Source organism: Quercus lobata, chromosome 8 (assembly GCF_001633185.2).
Source record: "Quercus lobata isolate SW786 chromosome 8, ValleyOak3.0 Primary Assembly, whole genome shotgun sequence".
NCBI lineage: Eukaryota > Viridiplantae > Streptophyta > Magnoliopsida > Fagales > Fagaceae > Quercus > Quercus lobata.
The window spans coordinates 10100803-10117756 of record NC_044911.1 but is presented as its reverse complement, the minus strand read 5'-3'; the positions used below and the strand labels follow the sequence as shown (position 1 = coordinate 10117756).

At 32.5% G+C, this 16954-nt stretch overlaps 1 protein-coding gene across 1 annotated transcript; it reads left to right on the top strand.

Annotated features, from left to right (window-relative positions):
• The first annotated feature begins 9251 nt into the window (after positions 1 to 9251).
• On the top strand, positions 9252 to 15575 carry LOC115954785 (calcium-dependent protein kinase 2). The gene is made up of 8 exons (XM_031072722.1): positions 9252 to 10441; positions 12076 to 12219; positions 12329 to 12481; positions 13791 to 13906; positions 14098 to 14265; positions 14353 to 14480; positions 14889 to 14988; positions 15076 to 15575. The coding sequence occupies exons 1-8, from the start codon at positions 9703 to 9705 to the stop codon at positions 15148 to 15150; spliced, it is 1623 nt and encodes a 540-aa protein (XP_030928582.1). The 5' UTR covers positions 9252 to 9702; the 3' UTR covers positions 15151 to 15575.
• Positions 15576 to 16954: the final 1379 nt, after the last annotated feature.

The following is a 16954-nucleotide window of genomic DNA, read 5'->3' as shown; positions in this document are numbered from 1 at the left end:
AACTTATTAAGATTGGCAAGTAATGACAAATATTAGGGCCAATTCTAAGCCTATGCCTGAGCAGTAAGGTCTCACAGTGGCACAAACTTTTTTTTTTTTTTTTTGGGTTATCAAAAGAAAAAGGCCATAAAATTGTAAAGCCCAAAATTATATAAAAGAGTCCAACAATTGCAGAATGTATTTGATATTTATTTAAAAGAAAAAAAATATAAATGAGTTTTTAAATCCTTTTTCCTACCAACAAGAAATCTCCCACTATACCGAGACAATAGCCAACTGAGAGAATCTAAAATGTTTCAAAAAGATAATTGTCATGAGTGTTAATGTCACAAAGAGATTCATTTAGATTAGCTATTATCAGTTGTAAAAGAATACATTAACAAACATAAATAATTAATAATTAATAATTTTACATCTAAAAAAATTGGTTTTTAAACAAAACTATATATATAAGTCAAATAAATAATGTTTATTTGATATTTAAATATAAAAACACCCACTTAAATTTATGACTTTAAACCTTATAATAAATTGAATTGATTCTTATTGACATAATATCACTTTTACATGAATCAATTATTTATTTTATTTTATTTTATTGGATATTAATCATAACATGTTACCAATTACCACAATATATGTACAATAAATCTTTAAGAAAAAAGGGCAAAACATTTGTTTCACTGTATGTATTGTACAATCAAACCAACGTGTCATTAGTGAAGAGAAGAATATGGAATAACATTTATCTTACCATTCTTTGATCTTTGTAACCCCTAGTATGGGTTATGAAAAGTAAGGGATAGTGAGTTTTTAATAAAATTTGTTTCTAAATTTGAAATTTTACTTTCAATAAGATCCAGTTAGTTTAATTGATAAAATCTCTTGTCGTCAAATAAGAAATATGAGATTATATCCCCGCCTTCATAAAAAAACCAATTAGTGTCTTAATTTGATAATAAAGGGCAATTATTAAGAGTTGACATTATAAGTTGAAACTCCGTCTCTCAAAAAAACAAAAAACAAAAAACTTTCGATAGGATCCAAATGTAGAATTCTCATTCTCATTCTTTTTTTTTTTCTTTTTTTCTTCATACAGTTGAATGTAAATCAATAAGTTTAGGAACATATAAAATTTCATAGTTTTGTTTATAATTGTTGAGTTGGAGTGTTGTAATTGATACCTAATGAAAATAGAGCAGTGATGACTTATGAGTCCTTGTAAAATTCGTTTTACCCCATTAAAACTTTCATTTTAATGGATTTCAATTAGTTCAACTGGTAAAATTTCTTATTGTTAAATACTTCGTAAGAGATATAAGTTTGAATTTTGTCTATACCAAAATTAATTGGTGTTTTAGTTTGATGATAAAAATCAATCGTTATAGGACGAATACTATAAATTCAAATTCTATATGTGTGTGTGTTTATATATATATATATATATATATATATATATATAAGTTTTAAAATTTTATTAATGATATTAAAAAAAAAAAAACATTGTGAGAAAAATAACCCTATCACTTTTTATAATTTTATTTGTTTTTTATATATATTAGTTTTTTTTAATAAAAAGCCAGAGACACCAAAATCCCAAAGCATAGTTATTAAATCCATACCAAACAATCGGTTAAACTGTAAACCAAAGTATTATCCTGAATGATTTAGTGTAAAATACCAAATACCCTTTCTCAAACAGTGTAAAACAACAGATTGTATAGATTAATCTTTTCAGCCTGTGGATAAAAGAAACAAAAATACTAGTTTTATCTATGAAAAAGACTTAATTGAACTATTGAAGTCACTAAGGCTGTGTTTGTTTAGGGTGAGAATGAAATTTGGAAAATATTTTACACCCTCATGTGTGTTTAGGAGCATATGTAAAACTAGGTCAAACTGAAAATCAATTATTTTGATCATAAAATTCAAGCCCTTCAAGAGGAAAATCATTTACACATTCCATTTACTTTCAAACCAAGTTTTATAGACTGAAAAACAGAAAAGAGAGAGAGAGAGAGAGCAACTTTGGAAAGTCACTCGGAGATCCACCCAAACCCGATTCCGGTTAGATTACGCCTCCTCATTCCCTTCCACGCACCGATAAGTACTCTATTTCCTTTTCTTCATTGGCTTTTCTTCTCTCCCTATCCAACCTCAGCTCCCCCGTCTTGCTCAAACCCATCTCCAATTAGCATGCCCAAATCGAGCACTGCATGTACCCAATGCACCCAGCTAAACCCACCCCAATTTCAGCATCCCAACCCACGATCTATCCCTTGATCAACACCGTGGCCTCAAACGTCTTGCCCAAACCCATCCCTCAAACCCACCACTCAAACCCGAAGGTATTATGACACCGTGACCTCAAACCCATCCCTCAAACTCGAAGGTATTCTAACACCGATCCCCCAAACTTGAAGGTATTTCGAAGGTATATTGGAAAAAATATATATATATATATATATATAAATATATATTTATCCTTATTTATAGATATATTTTTATATATAATATATGTGCATAATGTTATTTGCAATAGTGTTTGTGAAGGTATTTGGCAGATTGTGAATATTTTGGTAACTGAATTTAGCATTGTTCTTGAATTGAGCTTGTTACAGTATTTATGTGAATTTGGATGGTTTAACAACAATTATTGTGGAGACTTTGCTGAGATGATGAATGGATCTACACTATCATGTATTGCAAGATGTTTTTTGGAAAATATCTTCTTCTTGCTTACACATTTGATTGAATGGTATGTCAAATAATTTCCTATGCTAAATATGTCATAAGGCCAATTTTGGTTTTTAAACTGTTTATCTTATTGACCACCTAAAGGGTAAAACATACGTTGTTTTTGCTGGTCGTGTGCTTGGGGTGTACGTCAAATGGGAAGAAGTCCATGCTCAAGTTCATCAATGTTCTGGAACAGACCACAAGGCGTTTAAGCATAAAATGGATGCAGAAGTTGCTTTTATGAAGTTTTGGCAGATTGATGGTGGGAACGTGCAACAAGGTTCTTCATTCAATACATATTCTACTCATTCTAGTACTCCTTCAACTGAAGAGAGCCCCTACTGCAAAGGAGATGTTAAATACGATTTATTGAAATATCAATTAGATATCGCAATTGAGCAGTGGAACCATGCAATGAAAATTGCAAAGTTAAATGCGAGAATGCTAAACGCATGGCATCTCAAGTCCTGACCGATGATGAGCTCAATAAAATGGCACATCTAAACTTGGGCGAATGACCATGAAAGTTATGTTAATCTCTGATTTTTGTATGTGGGTACCTTTGTAATTGTTATGTAAAACTTGGATGTGTATATGTTCATATTTTTTGTGATTGGAATTAATGGATGTGCATATATGACATGTATAGGTATTTTGAGATGCTCAATTGTCTTATAAGTGTGTGTGTATATATATATATATTGGCATTTTTCCTGTAAAATGTTTTACATTGGGGGGGGGGGGGGAACGCAGGAAAATATTTTTTGGAAAAACACTTTTACATGCATGACCAAACGCCGAAAATACTTTTCCGATGTATTTTCTAGAACCCAAACAAACATATGAAAATATTTTACAAGGAAAATATTTTCATTTTTATAAAATATTTTCAACTGAAAATATTTGACACTCGGAAAATATTTTACATGTTACCAAACATAGCCTAAATCGTCTAAGCTTTGAAGTCTAAAAACTCTTAACCAAATTACTAAACTACTGAAGATTGAAAAGATAAAGTGATAAAGATTAAAAACTAAAGAGATAAAGTAAGAGTTGTGCCATGAGATGAGAGTTCAAAGTTGAGATTGAAGAGGTAAAGAGATGGTGATCAGATCAAAAGAGATAAAAAAGATAGTGATAAAATTATAGAAGTAAGTGATAGAGTGATGAACTTTAAAAAAATGGAAGAACTTCTACCCTAAGAGTCAAAATTTGTTAGACTAAAAAGTTAAAAAGTTATTGGATGATTTACATAAATAATTTGTTTTTTAATATATATTCTCTATCTTTTATGTCGTTTGATGTAATTATTTATTTATTTATTAATTTACCTAAATGGAGTATTTTTATTTTATTTTATAATTATAAACTATATTCTTTAATTAATTAATAAACCTATAATATAAACCAATGAATCACAGGTTAAGCTAATGAACTAGTAAATTAATTCTTCAACCAAGTTAATCTCCAATACAATTTTAATAACTATGCTTGAAAGGAATAAAAAATTAATATATAGAAAAGAAGTCTTTTGGCTAAAAATTGAAAAAAATGGAGTTTATTGTTGTTATAGGTACTGTTCAAAGTTATTTGGCAAAATGAGGAAAGAGACTGAATTTCGGCAACGGTGTTGCCGAAATTGCAAGAAAAAGTACAATGTGTCAAGGGAGAGAGAAAATTGAATTTCGATAATGAGATTACCGAAATTCTTATCCTGCCCACATTGCCCAAAATGGAAACCGATTGTGGCAATGGTATTGCCGAAAATGGGAGAAAAAAAGAATTGTGGCAACTAAGTTGCTGAAAATGGAGGGGGAAAAAAAAAATGTTACGTCCACAACATTTTTCACAACAAATTACAGGTGATTAGTTGTTATTGGTTGAAATTTGAATCTAAAACTAAAATTACTTTTTTGCCCCGATAATAATAATCAGTAACAACCTGCCACTTAGGATTTGTTGTAAAAATGTTATGAAAATATTGTGGACGTATCATTTCTATAAAAAAAAAAATTGTGGTGCCGAAATTGAAGGAAAAAAAAAGTGGCAAATTGTTTTTTTTCCCTCTATTTTGGCAATGCCATTGCCACAAAACAATTTGCCACTTTTTTTTTTCCTTCTCTTTCGGCACCACAATTGTTTTTTGAAATAATACGTCCACAATATTTTTACAACAAATCTTAAGTGGTAGGTTGTTACTGATTGTTATTATTGAGGCAAAAAAGTAATCTTAGTGTTAGGTTCAAATTTGAACCAATAACAACTAACCACTTGTAATTTGTTATGAAAAATGTTGTGAACGTAGCATTTTTTTCCCCTCCATTTTTGGCAACTTAGTTGCCACATTTTTTTTTTCTCCCATTTTTGGCAATGCCATTGCCACAATTGGTTTCCATTTCGGGCAGGACAAGAATTTCGGTAATCTTATTACTGAAATTCAATTTTCTCTCTCCCCTGATACATTGTACTTTTTCTTGCAATTTCGGCAACACCATTGCCGAAATTCAGTCTCTCTCCTCATTTTGCCAAATAACTTTGAACAGTACCTATAACAACAATAAACTCCATTTTTTTTTGCAATTTTTAGCCAAAAGACTCTATAGAAAAGAAATTATCCGGCGCCTTGGTTGATACTTGACGCTTGCCATGACAATTTGGAGGAAAGGATATTGTTTGCACTTTGCAGCTTCCCCGCCAGTCAAAGTGTCAAAAACTGGAAATAATTGTACAAATGAGTAGGATGCTTTAAAAATAGAGTTTTCACAAAAAATTATAAGTGATAAGATATTATTATTTTTAATTTGAACTCATCATTAAAATTACTGTTTTGCCCACTAGTAATAGCTAGTAACAACTTGCTAATTAAGAATTTTTTGTGAAATATTTTGAACATAACATTTCTCTATCAGTAGTCCATTAACACCCCACTAATACCACTTGAAGTAATAGTGAAATGCTGATACAATTATTTTACAGACATATATCTCAATTATTGAATTTTGAAATTACTTAGTACTAACAATGTATCATTTGATAAGACCACGACAAATCCTTACTATAATGGTTACTTCACAAATATAAGTGCTTGTGAAGTATGAGAGGTAAGAACCGGGATTCAAGTCTCTAAGAGAAATCTTCACACACATATATACTTAAATTAAGTTAGAGTATAATTTCCACTTTGTAAGGGGTGGAGTTACATGTTAGGGTGGAGCTACAATATTTTTGTATTATGTAGTTACCTGAATTAACTCCCCCATTCCCAAAAGATCGAGCTATAATGGTTACTTCACAAATATAAGTGCTTGTGAAGTATGAGAGGTAAGAACCGGGATTCAAGTCTCTAAGAGAAATCTTCACACACATATATACTTAAATTAAGTTAGAGTATAATTTCCACTTTGTAAGGGGTGGAGTTACATGTTAGGGTGGAGCTACAATATTTTTGTATTATGTAGTTACCTGAATTAACTCCCCCATTCCCAAAAGATCGAATTCCCCGGTTAGCTACAAGGGCTTCCTCGGAGCTTTCGTTTTCCTTCGGACCCCCACCCCAAATGTTTGAGTTAATCCAATAATATTCTTTTAAAAAAATGTCCAATTGGTCTTATTAGTAGTTATAGAGGATTATGTATTGTTTCTCAAAGTCATGTTTTGTTCTAAAATTTGTTCTTGTATCTCTTAAAGTTTTGGATTATTTATGTCTTTGAACATTTCATTAGTTCGACAGAAATATATTTATTTGCAATGGTAGACAATTTAGTAACTTATGTTAAAAATGAAAATTTTAAAGATTTCACTATAGAAGATGGTGAAAGACAAATTTAATTATATGAAACATTTAATTTTAAGAATTTTACTATAAAACATACTAAATTCTTGTATGTATAGATGTATTTATGTATGTGTTTATGTATGTATATGAAAATTTGTATTGACTAATAAATTAGTCACACAAACCGGCTCTCCCAAGCAAAATTAAATATATATATATATATATATATATATATATATATCATTTCACTCCCACGGAAAACAACATGACATTACCACAGGAAAAGATGAGTTATTACTTGGAAAAGTGTATCTGGCCAATCCATATTTCTTTTACAGGCAATGTCTTTGTTGCTTCTAAGTTCTAATAAGACCTTTTGGATCTTTGCTTCAATTTTTGTACATTGAGCCAAAAAACCAGGACAAAATACGTTTGTCCCAGATATTGTCAAGAAGTTTCAGCCTTTGTTGCTTATCAGAAACCTTTTTTTAGATTCTTTATTTGGGGTACATTATTATTAATAATTTATTATTATGTGAAATAACTGGGAATTTTCGAAACGTGGCTTTCACATAAATATTTAGGAAATGTAAAAGTTTAGAGTGAGTTTCCAACATAATTTAATCAAACAAAACCGCGTTGATAGCATTACGGCATTTATTGCCGCACAAGACTGAGTTACCATTATTAAAATGGAGACCTGACCACGTACACGGTCCCTTATTGCCGCACGAGATACGATAAATTTCAACGTGCCTAACGTGTACACGGCCCCTAACCACCAGTATTGTACGTAATGTTTGGTGCAAATTTTGTTTTATACTGTGTATCTTATTCGTTGTTATCATTCAATACTTGGTAATCTATTTAATATTAAATTTTAAAAAATAAAATTTAAACAATGAAATGAAAGAAATTAACCAGATTTGAAATTGAAAGGACTCTTATTTTGTTTTCTTTCTTGGAACACCTTCAGTCACGGAGTGAATATAATTCTTTATAGCTCTATGTCATTGAATAAAAAAATTTAAGATTTAATACTTACCTATAATAAAAATTAATTAATTTTTAATATTATAATAATAATAAAAATTATTATAAAGTAAATGTCATAAATTTCAAATATGACTAGATATCTTATCTAATTAATTTCATTCTATACAATGCTAGGTTGCAATTTTATTGTATTTAGATTGTTTGAAGTGCGTGAAATTCATGGATGATAGGAACCCCCATTGTTTGGGTTTTAAAGTAGATTGTGTGGCTTGCTGTGAAATCCACACGTTGTTGATCTTTCAACTTGTTGATTAAATTGTTGTTATCCATAGCTCATACATTATTGTAACATATTTGTCAAAAAAGAAAGTAAGGAAAAAAGTGAAAAGTAAAAAAAGAAGAAGAAGAAACAAGTGACTTGATTGATGGGATAATTCATAATTTCCACGAGGAACATAGCCAGCTATAGTTATTAGTGTAAGCTCTTTAATGGATAAAATGGTAAATTTTTGATAGTTAAATGAGAGAGCAAAAATTAATTAGTATCTTAATTTGATGATAAAAATATATCATCAAGAACGAACGTTATAAGTTAAAACTCTTTAAAAAAAAATTATTCATTTTGTTCATTTAATACTGGACAATTTATTTAATATTAAATTTAAACAATGAAATGAAAGAAATTAACAAGATTTGAAATTCAAAGGACTCTTATTTTGTTTTCTTTAGTGAACATAATTTTTCTTTTTTTTTTAGTTTTATAAGCTTCAATTAGTTTAATTAATAAAATTTTTTACACCGTTGTAAATTTTAAATACGATCAGATCTCTGACCGTATTTAATTAATTTCACTTTATACAAATAAATACAATGTTAGGTTGCAATTTTGTTGCATTTAGCCTGTTTGAAGTGCGTGAAATTCATGGACGATGGGTCCCCCATTGTTTGGGTCCTTTAAACTTTAAAGTAGGTTGTTGTTATCCATAGCTAATACATGATTGTAAACATGTTTGTCCAAAAAGAAAAAGGAAAAAAGAAAAAAATATATAAATAAAGAAACAGGTGACATGATTGATGGGATAATTTTCAGGAAGAACATGGCCAGCCAATAGTCGTCAGTGTAAACCCTTTAATTGATAAAATGGTAAATTACTAAATCTCTTTCCCTTTTCAGATAAAATGAAAATTTTGTTTGGAAGGAACTAGGAAGATATTGAGAGAAATCATACGAACATTCCCAAAATCAGGTTTTCCCATTTAAATCCTTTAATTTCTTCTAATTTTAATTAAATTTAAGACATAAAATGCTTAACAAATTTAATACTTTTAATAAATTTTTTTGTTATTCCAAATAAATTTTTTTTTGGTTGACATAAAATATTTGTGTAAATATAAAAAGTTGTTTATTTTCAATAAAAATTGAGTAAATAGCTTTCTTAAATGTTTTGGAAACAGTTAATTTATATCATTAATTAAAATTATAAATATGCATGAAATAAAAAATAAATGGGTGTATCTATTGAAAGATATTTTTGAGATTTATGAATGAATTAAAAATCATCACTTTCTTTTGAGAATTTGTGTTCTTTGCAAATTTTAACTCTATCCTATCAACATCTATATGGAATATAAATACACTTATTTATGAAGTGAAAGTTATATATGAAAACTTTTTTTCCTATATTACTTTTTTGCCCTTTGATAGCTTTTATATTTAAAATTTCTCTCTCTCTCTCTCTCTCTCTCTCATTTTCTAACTCTCTGTCTCTCTCTACATTGGATTGAAGGTCCTGAAAGATTCAACCTTTCAACTTAATTGCACAGTTGACCAAAGTTCTAGTCTTTCTTTTTCAGCCTTGTCTCAGAGCTCTGGTTTTCTAAAGCTATAACTCTGATCTACTTATGTTAAACCCTTCCAAAAATCACAATCCAAAGTTTGGTTCTTTTTCACTTTCTCTTCATATTCTCTGTGGATCCCCATCTGGGTTTTACTATTCAGCCACTTTTTGGCCTAATTTTAGTTCAGCTCTGAGATTCAGATTCCTGATCCAAAATTCTCCTCCACTTTTCCCTTGAAAATTCAGTGTTATTTTGCACAGTCTCTCTGATTCTTCAACTGGGTCTTTATTCTTTACCATCATTTGCTTAAAATTCAGTCTGTTTTTAGTCTTTGAATTTGGCTGTTACAAAAGATGGGTGTTTGTCTTAGCAAAGTCAAAAATTCAGAGCCCAAATACAATGGTTATAGATCAGTAGGTGGTTCTGATATGCACCATCAAAAAAGCCATGAGCCTGTAGCTGAACAACAATCCAGAACACCAGCACAACAGTCCTACCACATGCCTGAGAAACGCACTGTACCGGTCCAGCCAGCAGTGAAGCCATCTGTCTCAGCTCCAAGCCCAAAACCTGTCCCTAGGCCAGACACAATTCTTGGCAAAGCATATGAGGATGTTAAGCAGCACTATTCATTTGGCAAAGAATTGGGTAGAGGTCAATTTGGGGTCACTTATCTTTGTACTGAGAATTCAACTGGCAAACAATATGCTTGCAAGTCTATATCTAAGAGGAAGCTTGTTACAAAGAATGACAAGGAGGATATAAAGAGAGAGATTCAGATTATGCAGCATTTGAGTGGTCAGCCAAACATTGTTGAGTTTAAGGGTGCTTATGAGGATAAGCAATCAGTGCATCTTGTTATGGAGTTATGTGCTGGTGGGGAGCTTTTTGATAGGATTATTGCAAAGGGTCATTATAGTGAAAGGGCTGCTGCTTCAATATGCAGGTCAATTGTTAATGTTGTGAATATCTGCCACTTTATGGGTGTGATGCATAGGGACCTCAAGCCTGAGAATTTCTTGTTATCTAGCAAGGATGAGACTGCACTTTTAAAGGCCACAGATTTCGGATTATCGGTTTTCATTGAGGAAGGTAACTCTTTTAATTATTGAATTATTTCATTTTGTGGTTCTGAGGTTTAAATTTATTGATTTGAATGAATAATTGGAACGATAATTTGGAGATTTTTATTTATTTATTTTTTCTTCTTTCATGAGAATGATAAAATGGTAGGTGGGATAAATAAGAGATTGAATTATTGAGTATTTTTTTTTTAAGTCAAAAGTTGCGTATGTTTTTCCATATTAAATATTTTCTTCTGGATATGTGTTGCTTGTAAATTTAAATATTTTATAAGTAGTTTGAAGTCCTACCAAAAGCTTATTCAAAACTACGGACCATTCTTAAGCGTGTTGATCGAGAACTTATCTGGATTGAATATAATATTTCAGGAATTTAATAGAATAGTCAGTCGTCTTTCTTCTTTTTCCATGAGAGAATAATGTGGAGCTTTTTTAGTTGTCACTTGAGACGGTAGGCCTTTTTTTCAAACCCTAACTTGGGAAAGTTGAAAACATCTTCCTTTAATATTGGCATGAAAATGGTCTTTCAGAAAATGGGAATTGAGTCAATTGACTTCCAATAATTTTATAATAGCTGATTTGTTATTTATGAATTTATTGTTCATGAGTCTAAACATGTTCACAACTTTCTTAGCAGCCTCCATTCTCTTTTATAAACTAGGTTCAAGTGCAAACTACACCCCTAATGTTTGAGTGTCTTTGGATTTTACACTCTAAAGTTTCAGAATTTAGATTTTACCTCTTGAAGTTATATTCTGTTTGCATCAGTTGACTCTTCGTCCATATTTTCCACCATTAAGTGCCACATAAACTTGCTACACGTGTTTTGTTTGTCCAATAAAATAATGTCACGTGGCAATACTAACATGGCATAATGAAAATGACATGGAATCATTTTATTGGTTGAACTAAACACGTGGCAAACTTATGTGGCACTTAACGGAATATATGGACAGAGGGGTTGTTGATGCAAATGGAATGTAACTTTAGGGTGTAAAATTCAATTTCTGAAACTTCATGGTGTAAATCCAAAGACCCCCAAACTTTACGGGTGTAGTTTGCACTTTAGCCTATAAATTAAGTAGCTACTGGAATATTTCAGGTCAAAGGATGGCTTTTTTATGCAACCCTCTTTAAGGATTTTCTTTCATGTTTTACTTTTGAGTTTATTCTACCTCGAGGTGTTGATCATACCATAAATAGAGTTTGAAGAATGATGACAGTGCATTATGAGATTAGTATATGGTCATTTTCCACTTCCTTATCACACTGCATCTATGGTGCCCCTAGTCTTAGAGGTGTTTCACAGTTTATAAAACTAGATTTTAAGAAATTGCCTGAATTTTTAATTTGCCTTTTAGAACCTTCTTTAGTATCATGAAAATACCTCACGATGACATCATAGAAGTAAAATGTACCATAGAACTTTTTTACTCGATAGAAAACTGGCCTCCCTCTCGTTGTTTTTCATATTTCTTATTAAAGAGCACAAATTGTTTGTGTGAACTTTCATGAAGACAATTGCAGTATGCTTTTCAAGTACTGGTCATTAAAAGTTTTAATGAGTTGAGCAAAACTCATCATAATTTATATGCTTATTACTTGTAATGTAGAATAAGGTTTGTTGTGGCTCACTCTTGCCAGGGAAGGTGTACCGAGATATAGTTGGGAGTGCTTACTACGTTGCTCCAGAAGTATTACGGCGCAGATCTGGGAAGGAAATAGATATTTGGAGTGCAGGAGTTATCTTGTATATATTACTCAGTGGTGTACCTCCATTTTGGGCTGGTAAAAACACAGTTCTGCTTCTTGCTCAATTTTGTTACTGTGTACTACAGTAGTTTCTCTTTTGCTTTTTTGGGTGGAAATAGTGATTTGTAATTAATTTATATTGTAGAGACGGAGAAGGGGATATTTGATGCTATATTGAAAGGAGAGATTGACTTTGAAAGTAAACCATGGCCATCTATATCAAGCAGTGCCAAGGACCTTGTCCGGAAGATGCTAACTCAGGACCCAAAGAAAAGGATTACTTCTGCGCAGGTTCTAGGTAGGCATCTGTTAGTATGGTTAATTATTATGCCTTAAGATTTCAGCATTTCACGATTAATTTTCTCAAGGGTAGCTTGTCTCATATGTACACAGTACATAGGCAGGAAAGATCTTCTGCGTTAGGTAATTTACAAGTTCACTGGGGCAGCAAGCTAGTTTATCTACATGATATATTTTTAAGTCATGTAAGGATTAAGAGAATTTAGATGCAAGGGCCATGAAGCTTTTAAGAGAAAAGGACCTGCCTGATTTTTATGAAAAGCTCTTTTTTTTTTTCAAGAATAAAATTAGAATGTCAAGATATGTGTTTAAAACACTTTAAAAATCTACTTTTTGAAATGTTTCCTCATTTGCAAAAACCTGAGTCCTTTGTGACTGAAAGAGATCTGAAAACTACCATTTACCGTCCTCAAAACTTTCAATTTCATTTTGAACGTGAAAATTATTATTATTATTATTATTTTTTTGGCGAACACCACTCCTGGTCCTTAAAGTTTGTCCCATTTTCCAATTATGTCCTTAAAGTTTCAAAAGTTGCAATCGAATCCTTAAAACTTTATAAAATGATCCAATTTGATCCTTTGAGCTCATTTCCCAATTTGGTCCCTAGAGTTTCAAAAGTTTGTTAAATAATTGCCCCATTTCTTTTCCTTTTTATATACTTGAATTTTCCCAACAATTTCTCATCAACTAAACTTGGAATAGATAATTATTTTGTAAATTCAAGATCAATAAGTGGAAATAGTGTTCCATTATTTTTGTTGCACGACAATCCACAGGGCAATAGTGAGACATTATGGTGGCCATGTGGCACTTCTAATCCACCTGGATTGCTACTGTATAATTTTAGAACCATATAGACCTTTTTTTTTAAAGGTGTGTGGAGCAAATTGGATCAATTTGCAAACTTTAAGGATTTCATTTCTACTTTTGAAAACTCGAAGGACTAAAATTGGAAATTGGAGTAACTATAAGGACAAAAATTGGAGTTGCACATGCATGAAATATTACACCAACAATGCAACAAGTTCTCCACTTCTTCCTTAAGCCACCAGAATTTAATGTCTCAAGCTTAGTTTTGTTTAAGGTTCAAAATGTTTGGTTGATGATTGGAACATTGGAATTCACAATTTTCACAATGCTTCACCAATAAAGGCTTAAATGATTCTCTAATATGACACTGAATATTTTTCTTGTGATATAAATTTTTAGTCATTCTGTCATAGCAGTTAATGTAAAGTGGCATTCTTTAGTCATTCTGTTGTTATGTTTCTCTAACGAAATTTGAAATTTTATGGCTGATTTAGAGCACCCATGGCTTAGAGAAGATGGAGAAGCGTCAGATAAGCCAATAGACAGTGCTGTTCTTTCCAGGATGAAACAATTTAGAGCAATGAACAAACTTAAGAAACTTGCACTGAAGGTATAGATGGATTTCAATCTTCAATATGATGTTTGATCATGTATATAGATGAAACTAGGAGCTACAAATCTAAATTGGCAATTGTTTTGGGGTGCTCAGTTATTCTTTAGGGTAGTTGTAGTCCTGATGTAGATATGGATCTGACTGTGATTGCCATCTACTAAACTGACTAATTATGCCAATAATTGTAGGTCATTGCTGAAAATCTCTCTGAAGAAGAAATCCAAGGGCTGAAGGCAATGTTTACAAATATTGATACGGATAAAAGTGGCACAATCACCTATGATGAACTTAGGACCGGGTTAGCTCGGCTTGGCTCAAAGCTTTCAGAGGCTGAAGTCCGGCAGCTCATGGAAGCTGTAAGATATTGTACTCCATAATTTTTTCATTTTTTTTTATTGCTCTCTTTGCTTAATTCCAAACTGACATTCTTAATTTGTGTTTAGGCTGATGTAGATGGGAATGGAACAATCGACTACATTGAATTTATCACTGCTACAATGCATAGACACAAGCTAGAAAGAGAAGAACATCTTTATAAGGCTTTTCAATATTTTGATAAGGATAATAGCGGGTAAGTATTTTTTTAAATGAAAACAATCCACACCTTGGACAGAATAGTCTTACTACAGTACAGCTGAAGCTTTTCTTCTTTACTACTGTGGCTGATTGACAAAGAATTATTATTTACTATAATGTGCCAGATAAATTCCTGGTATAGAATGTTGTTAGAATAGCTGAAACTTATGGTGGGAAAATAGTTCAGACTTCAGATATTGTACATGCAAATCAATCAGAGTTATTAATTGATTCTGAAATATTGGATTTTGATTTGGGCACACTGACTGGGCACCATATTTTAAAAGTTTGGTCATTGTTAATGCAAATATGTCAGGGAATTCTCATTAATTAGACAAATATGAACAGGTTCTTCTGCATTCAAATGAAAGATATTGAGGTCTTTTTGGGATTTCATTTGCAGATTTATTACAAGAGATGAACTACAGTCGGCCATGAAAGAATATGGAATGGGTGATGATGAAACAATCAGGGAAATAATATCTGAAGTCGATGCTGATAATGTAAGTTGTTTGGCTTGGCTTTCTTTTGGATGCAAATATATCTTCTGCAGTATCATGCATTAATTTGCTCTTCTACTGGGTTTACAGGATGGTAGAATCAACTATGAGGAATTCTGTACAATGATGAGAAGTGGAACCCAACCGCAGGGTAAGCTCTTCTAGATCAACAGCTGTTACTTGCTGCTGATCCCAAGAGGCCCTCCTGAAGATAACATTCTTTAGATTGAGGAGGACCTGGAGCCATTTCAGATAGCGATATCTGCTTTCAGAATACTTCCCATTGAATATAAATATCTTCTTAAGCATGTCAGGCTTCCAATTTGAATTTTTTGTTTTTGAAGTGGTGCAAGAGTTGTGAATAACTAGTGACCGACCTCTGTATGTTTATCTGTAATTTTGTTAAATTTGTTTGAGCATGTTGACGTTTGGAGGATAGACTGTTTTAAGAGGACGATGTTGTTTTCCTCTGTAGGGTACATGCATAACCACGCTTTTGGACAAGGTTCTGATGAAAAGGATAGTGCTGTAAAATCTCAAGTTTGCTTCGCATTCAGTTTCAAATCTGAATATGGACTTTTGTCACTGTTTGTTGAGAGATATGATGATTGAAAAGTCTGAATCCTTATAAATTTAACAAAATGAGTGCTCTAAAAGCCATCTTTATGTGATTACTGTACCTAGAGTGAAGTCTATCTACGGCTGAATGGTACTTATGCACAGATACAAGTTTATAACTGTCAAAAGCCATCGTTCTAGATTTCTGATGGTACATATTAAAGTGGTGTACCCAGTCAATGACCATTAAAATTATCAATTAGATTGTGCTGCTGGATCACCATGTGGTGAGGTTTTCATAATAAACCATGTTTGGCAAGACATAATAATTAATAACTACTCTTAAGGAACCTGCTAATAGTCGTGAAATGTTAATTTTTCAAAGTAATATAGAACTTAGGAGGGTGGGGAGAGGGGGTGGAGCACATGATAATACTGGAATATTCTTTCCACTTTCTGAGATACTACATAAAATTCATGTTCAGTACCACATCAATGTTTTTGCCTTGGCTTGATTGGACTGTGGTTAAGTTCTATACGTCGGAGGTGCAACTTTGCTTGCAGCTAACACTTGATAAATATTGTGCATTTGGTTTTTATTTAGTAGATGGATGGTTTTAAGAGCCTTGTAGCTCAATTGGCACTTCCGAGTATTTCCATTGAAGACATCTAAGATGGGGGGATGTCAAGAGTCTTATAGCACGTTTGACATCTCTGGGTATTTTTAATGAAGACATTTAGGGTTCAAATTTCCCCATCCCAACTTTTAATGTATCAAAAAAAAAAAAAAGGGCATGGATGTGACTCATTTTGGCAAGCACATTAGCAAACTTAGACCATTATGCATTGAGCAGTGACTATAAGTTTGTGATTTATTCAAATGCAAGGCTGTATGAAGCCATAGCTGAGAAGGAGAAAGAAAAAAATTAAGGGTGTGTTTGTTTTGGGTGAAAATCACTTCCGGAAAATAGAATTTTCCGGAAATTGATTTCCGTTGACCGAAAAAAAAAGGCTTTGACTACGGAAATGAATTTTCGTTCCTATTTTCACTTCAAATGAATTCCGGAGAGAGAGAGAGAGAGAGAGAGAGAGAGAGAGAGAGAGAGAGCAAGTGCGCGAGAGGAAGGCGAGCTCCAGTCCAGTCCGACGATCGCCGGCGAACCCCGAGCTCCAGTCCGCGCCAATCGCACGCACCAGTCAATCTCGCGAGCTCCAGTCCGACGACAGCGCCGTTAATCGCAGTTCGAGATCGCGATCTTGCAAAGCACCGCGCTAATTGCAATCTTGCGAAGCGTCGATCGGCGCTGTGTTTCGCAAGATCGCGATTGACGCTTCGCGAGATCAGCATCGATCGCGATCTCGCGAAGCACCGCACCGTTGAACCCAGTCGAGCGTCGATCGCGATCTCGCC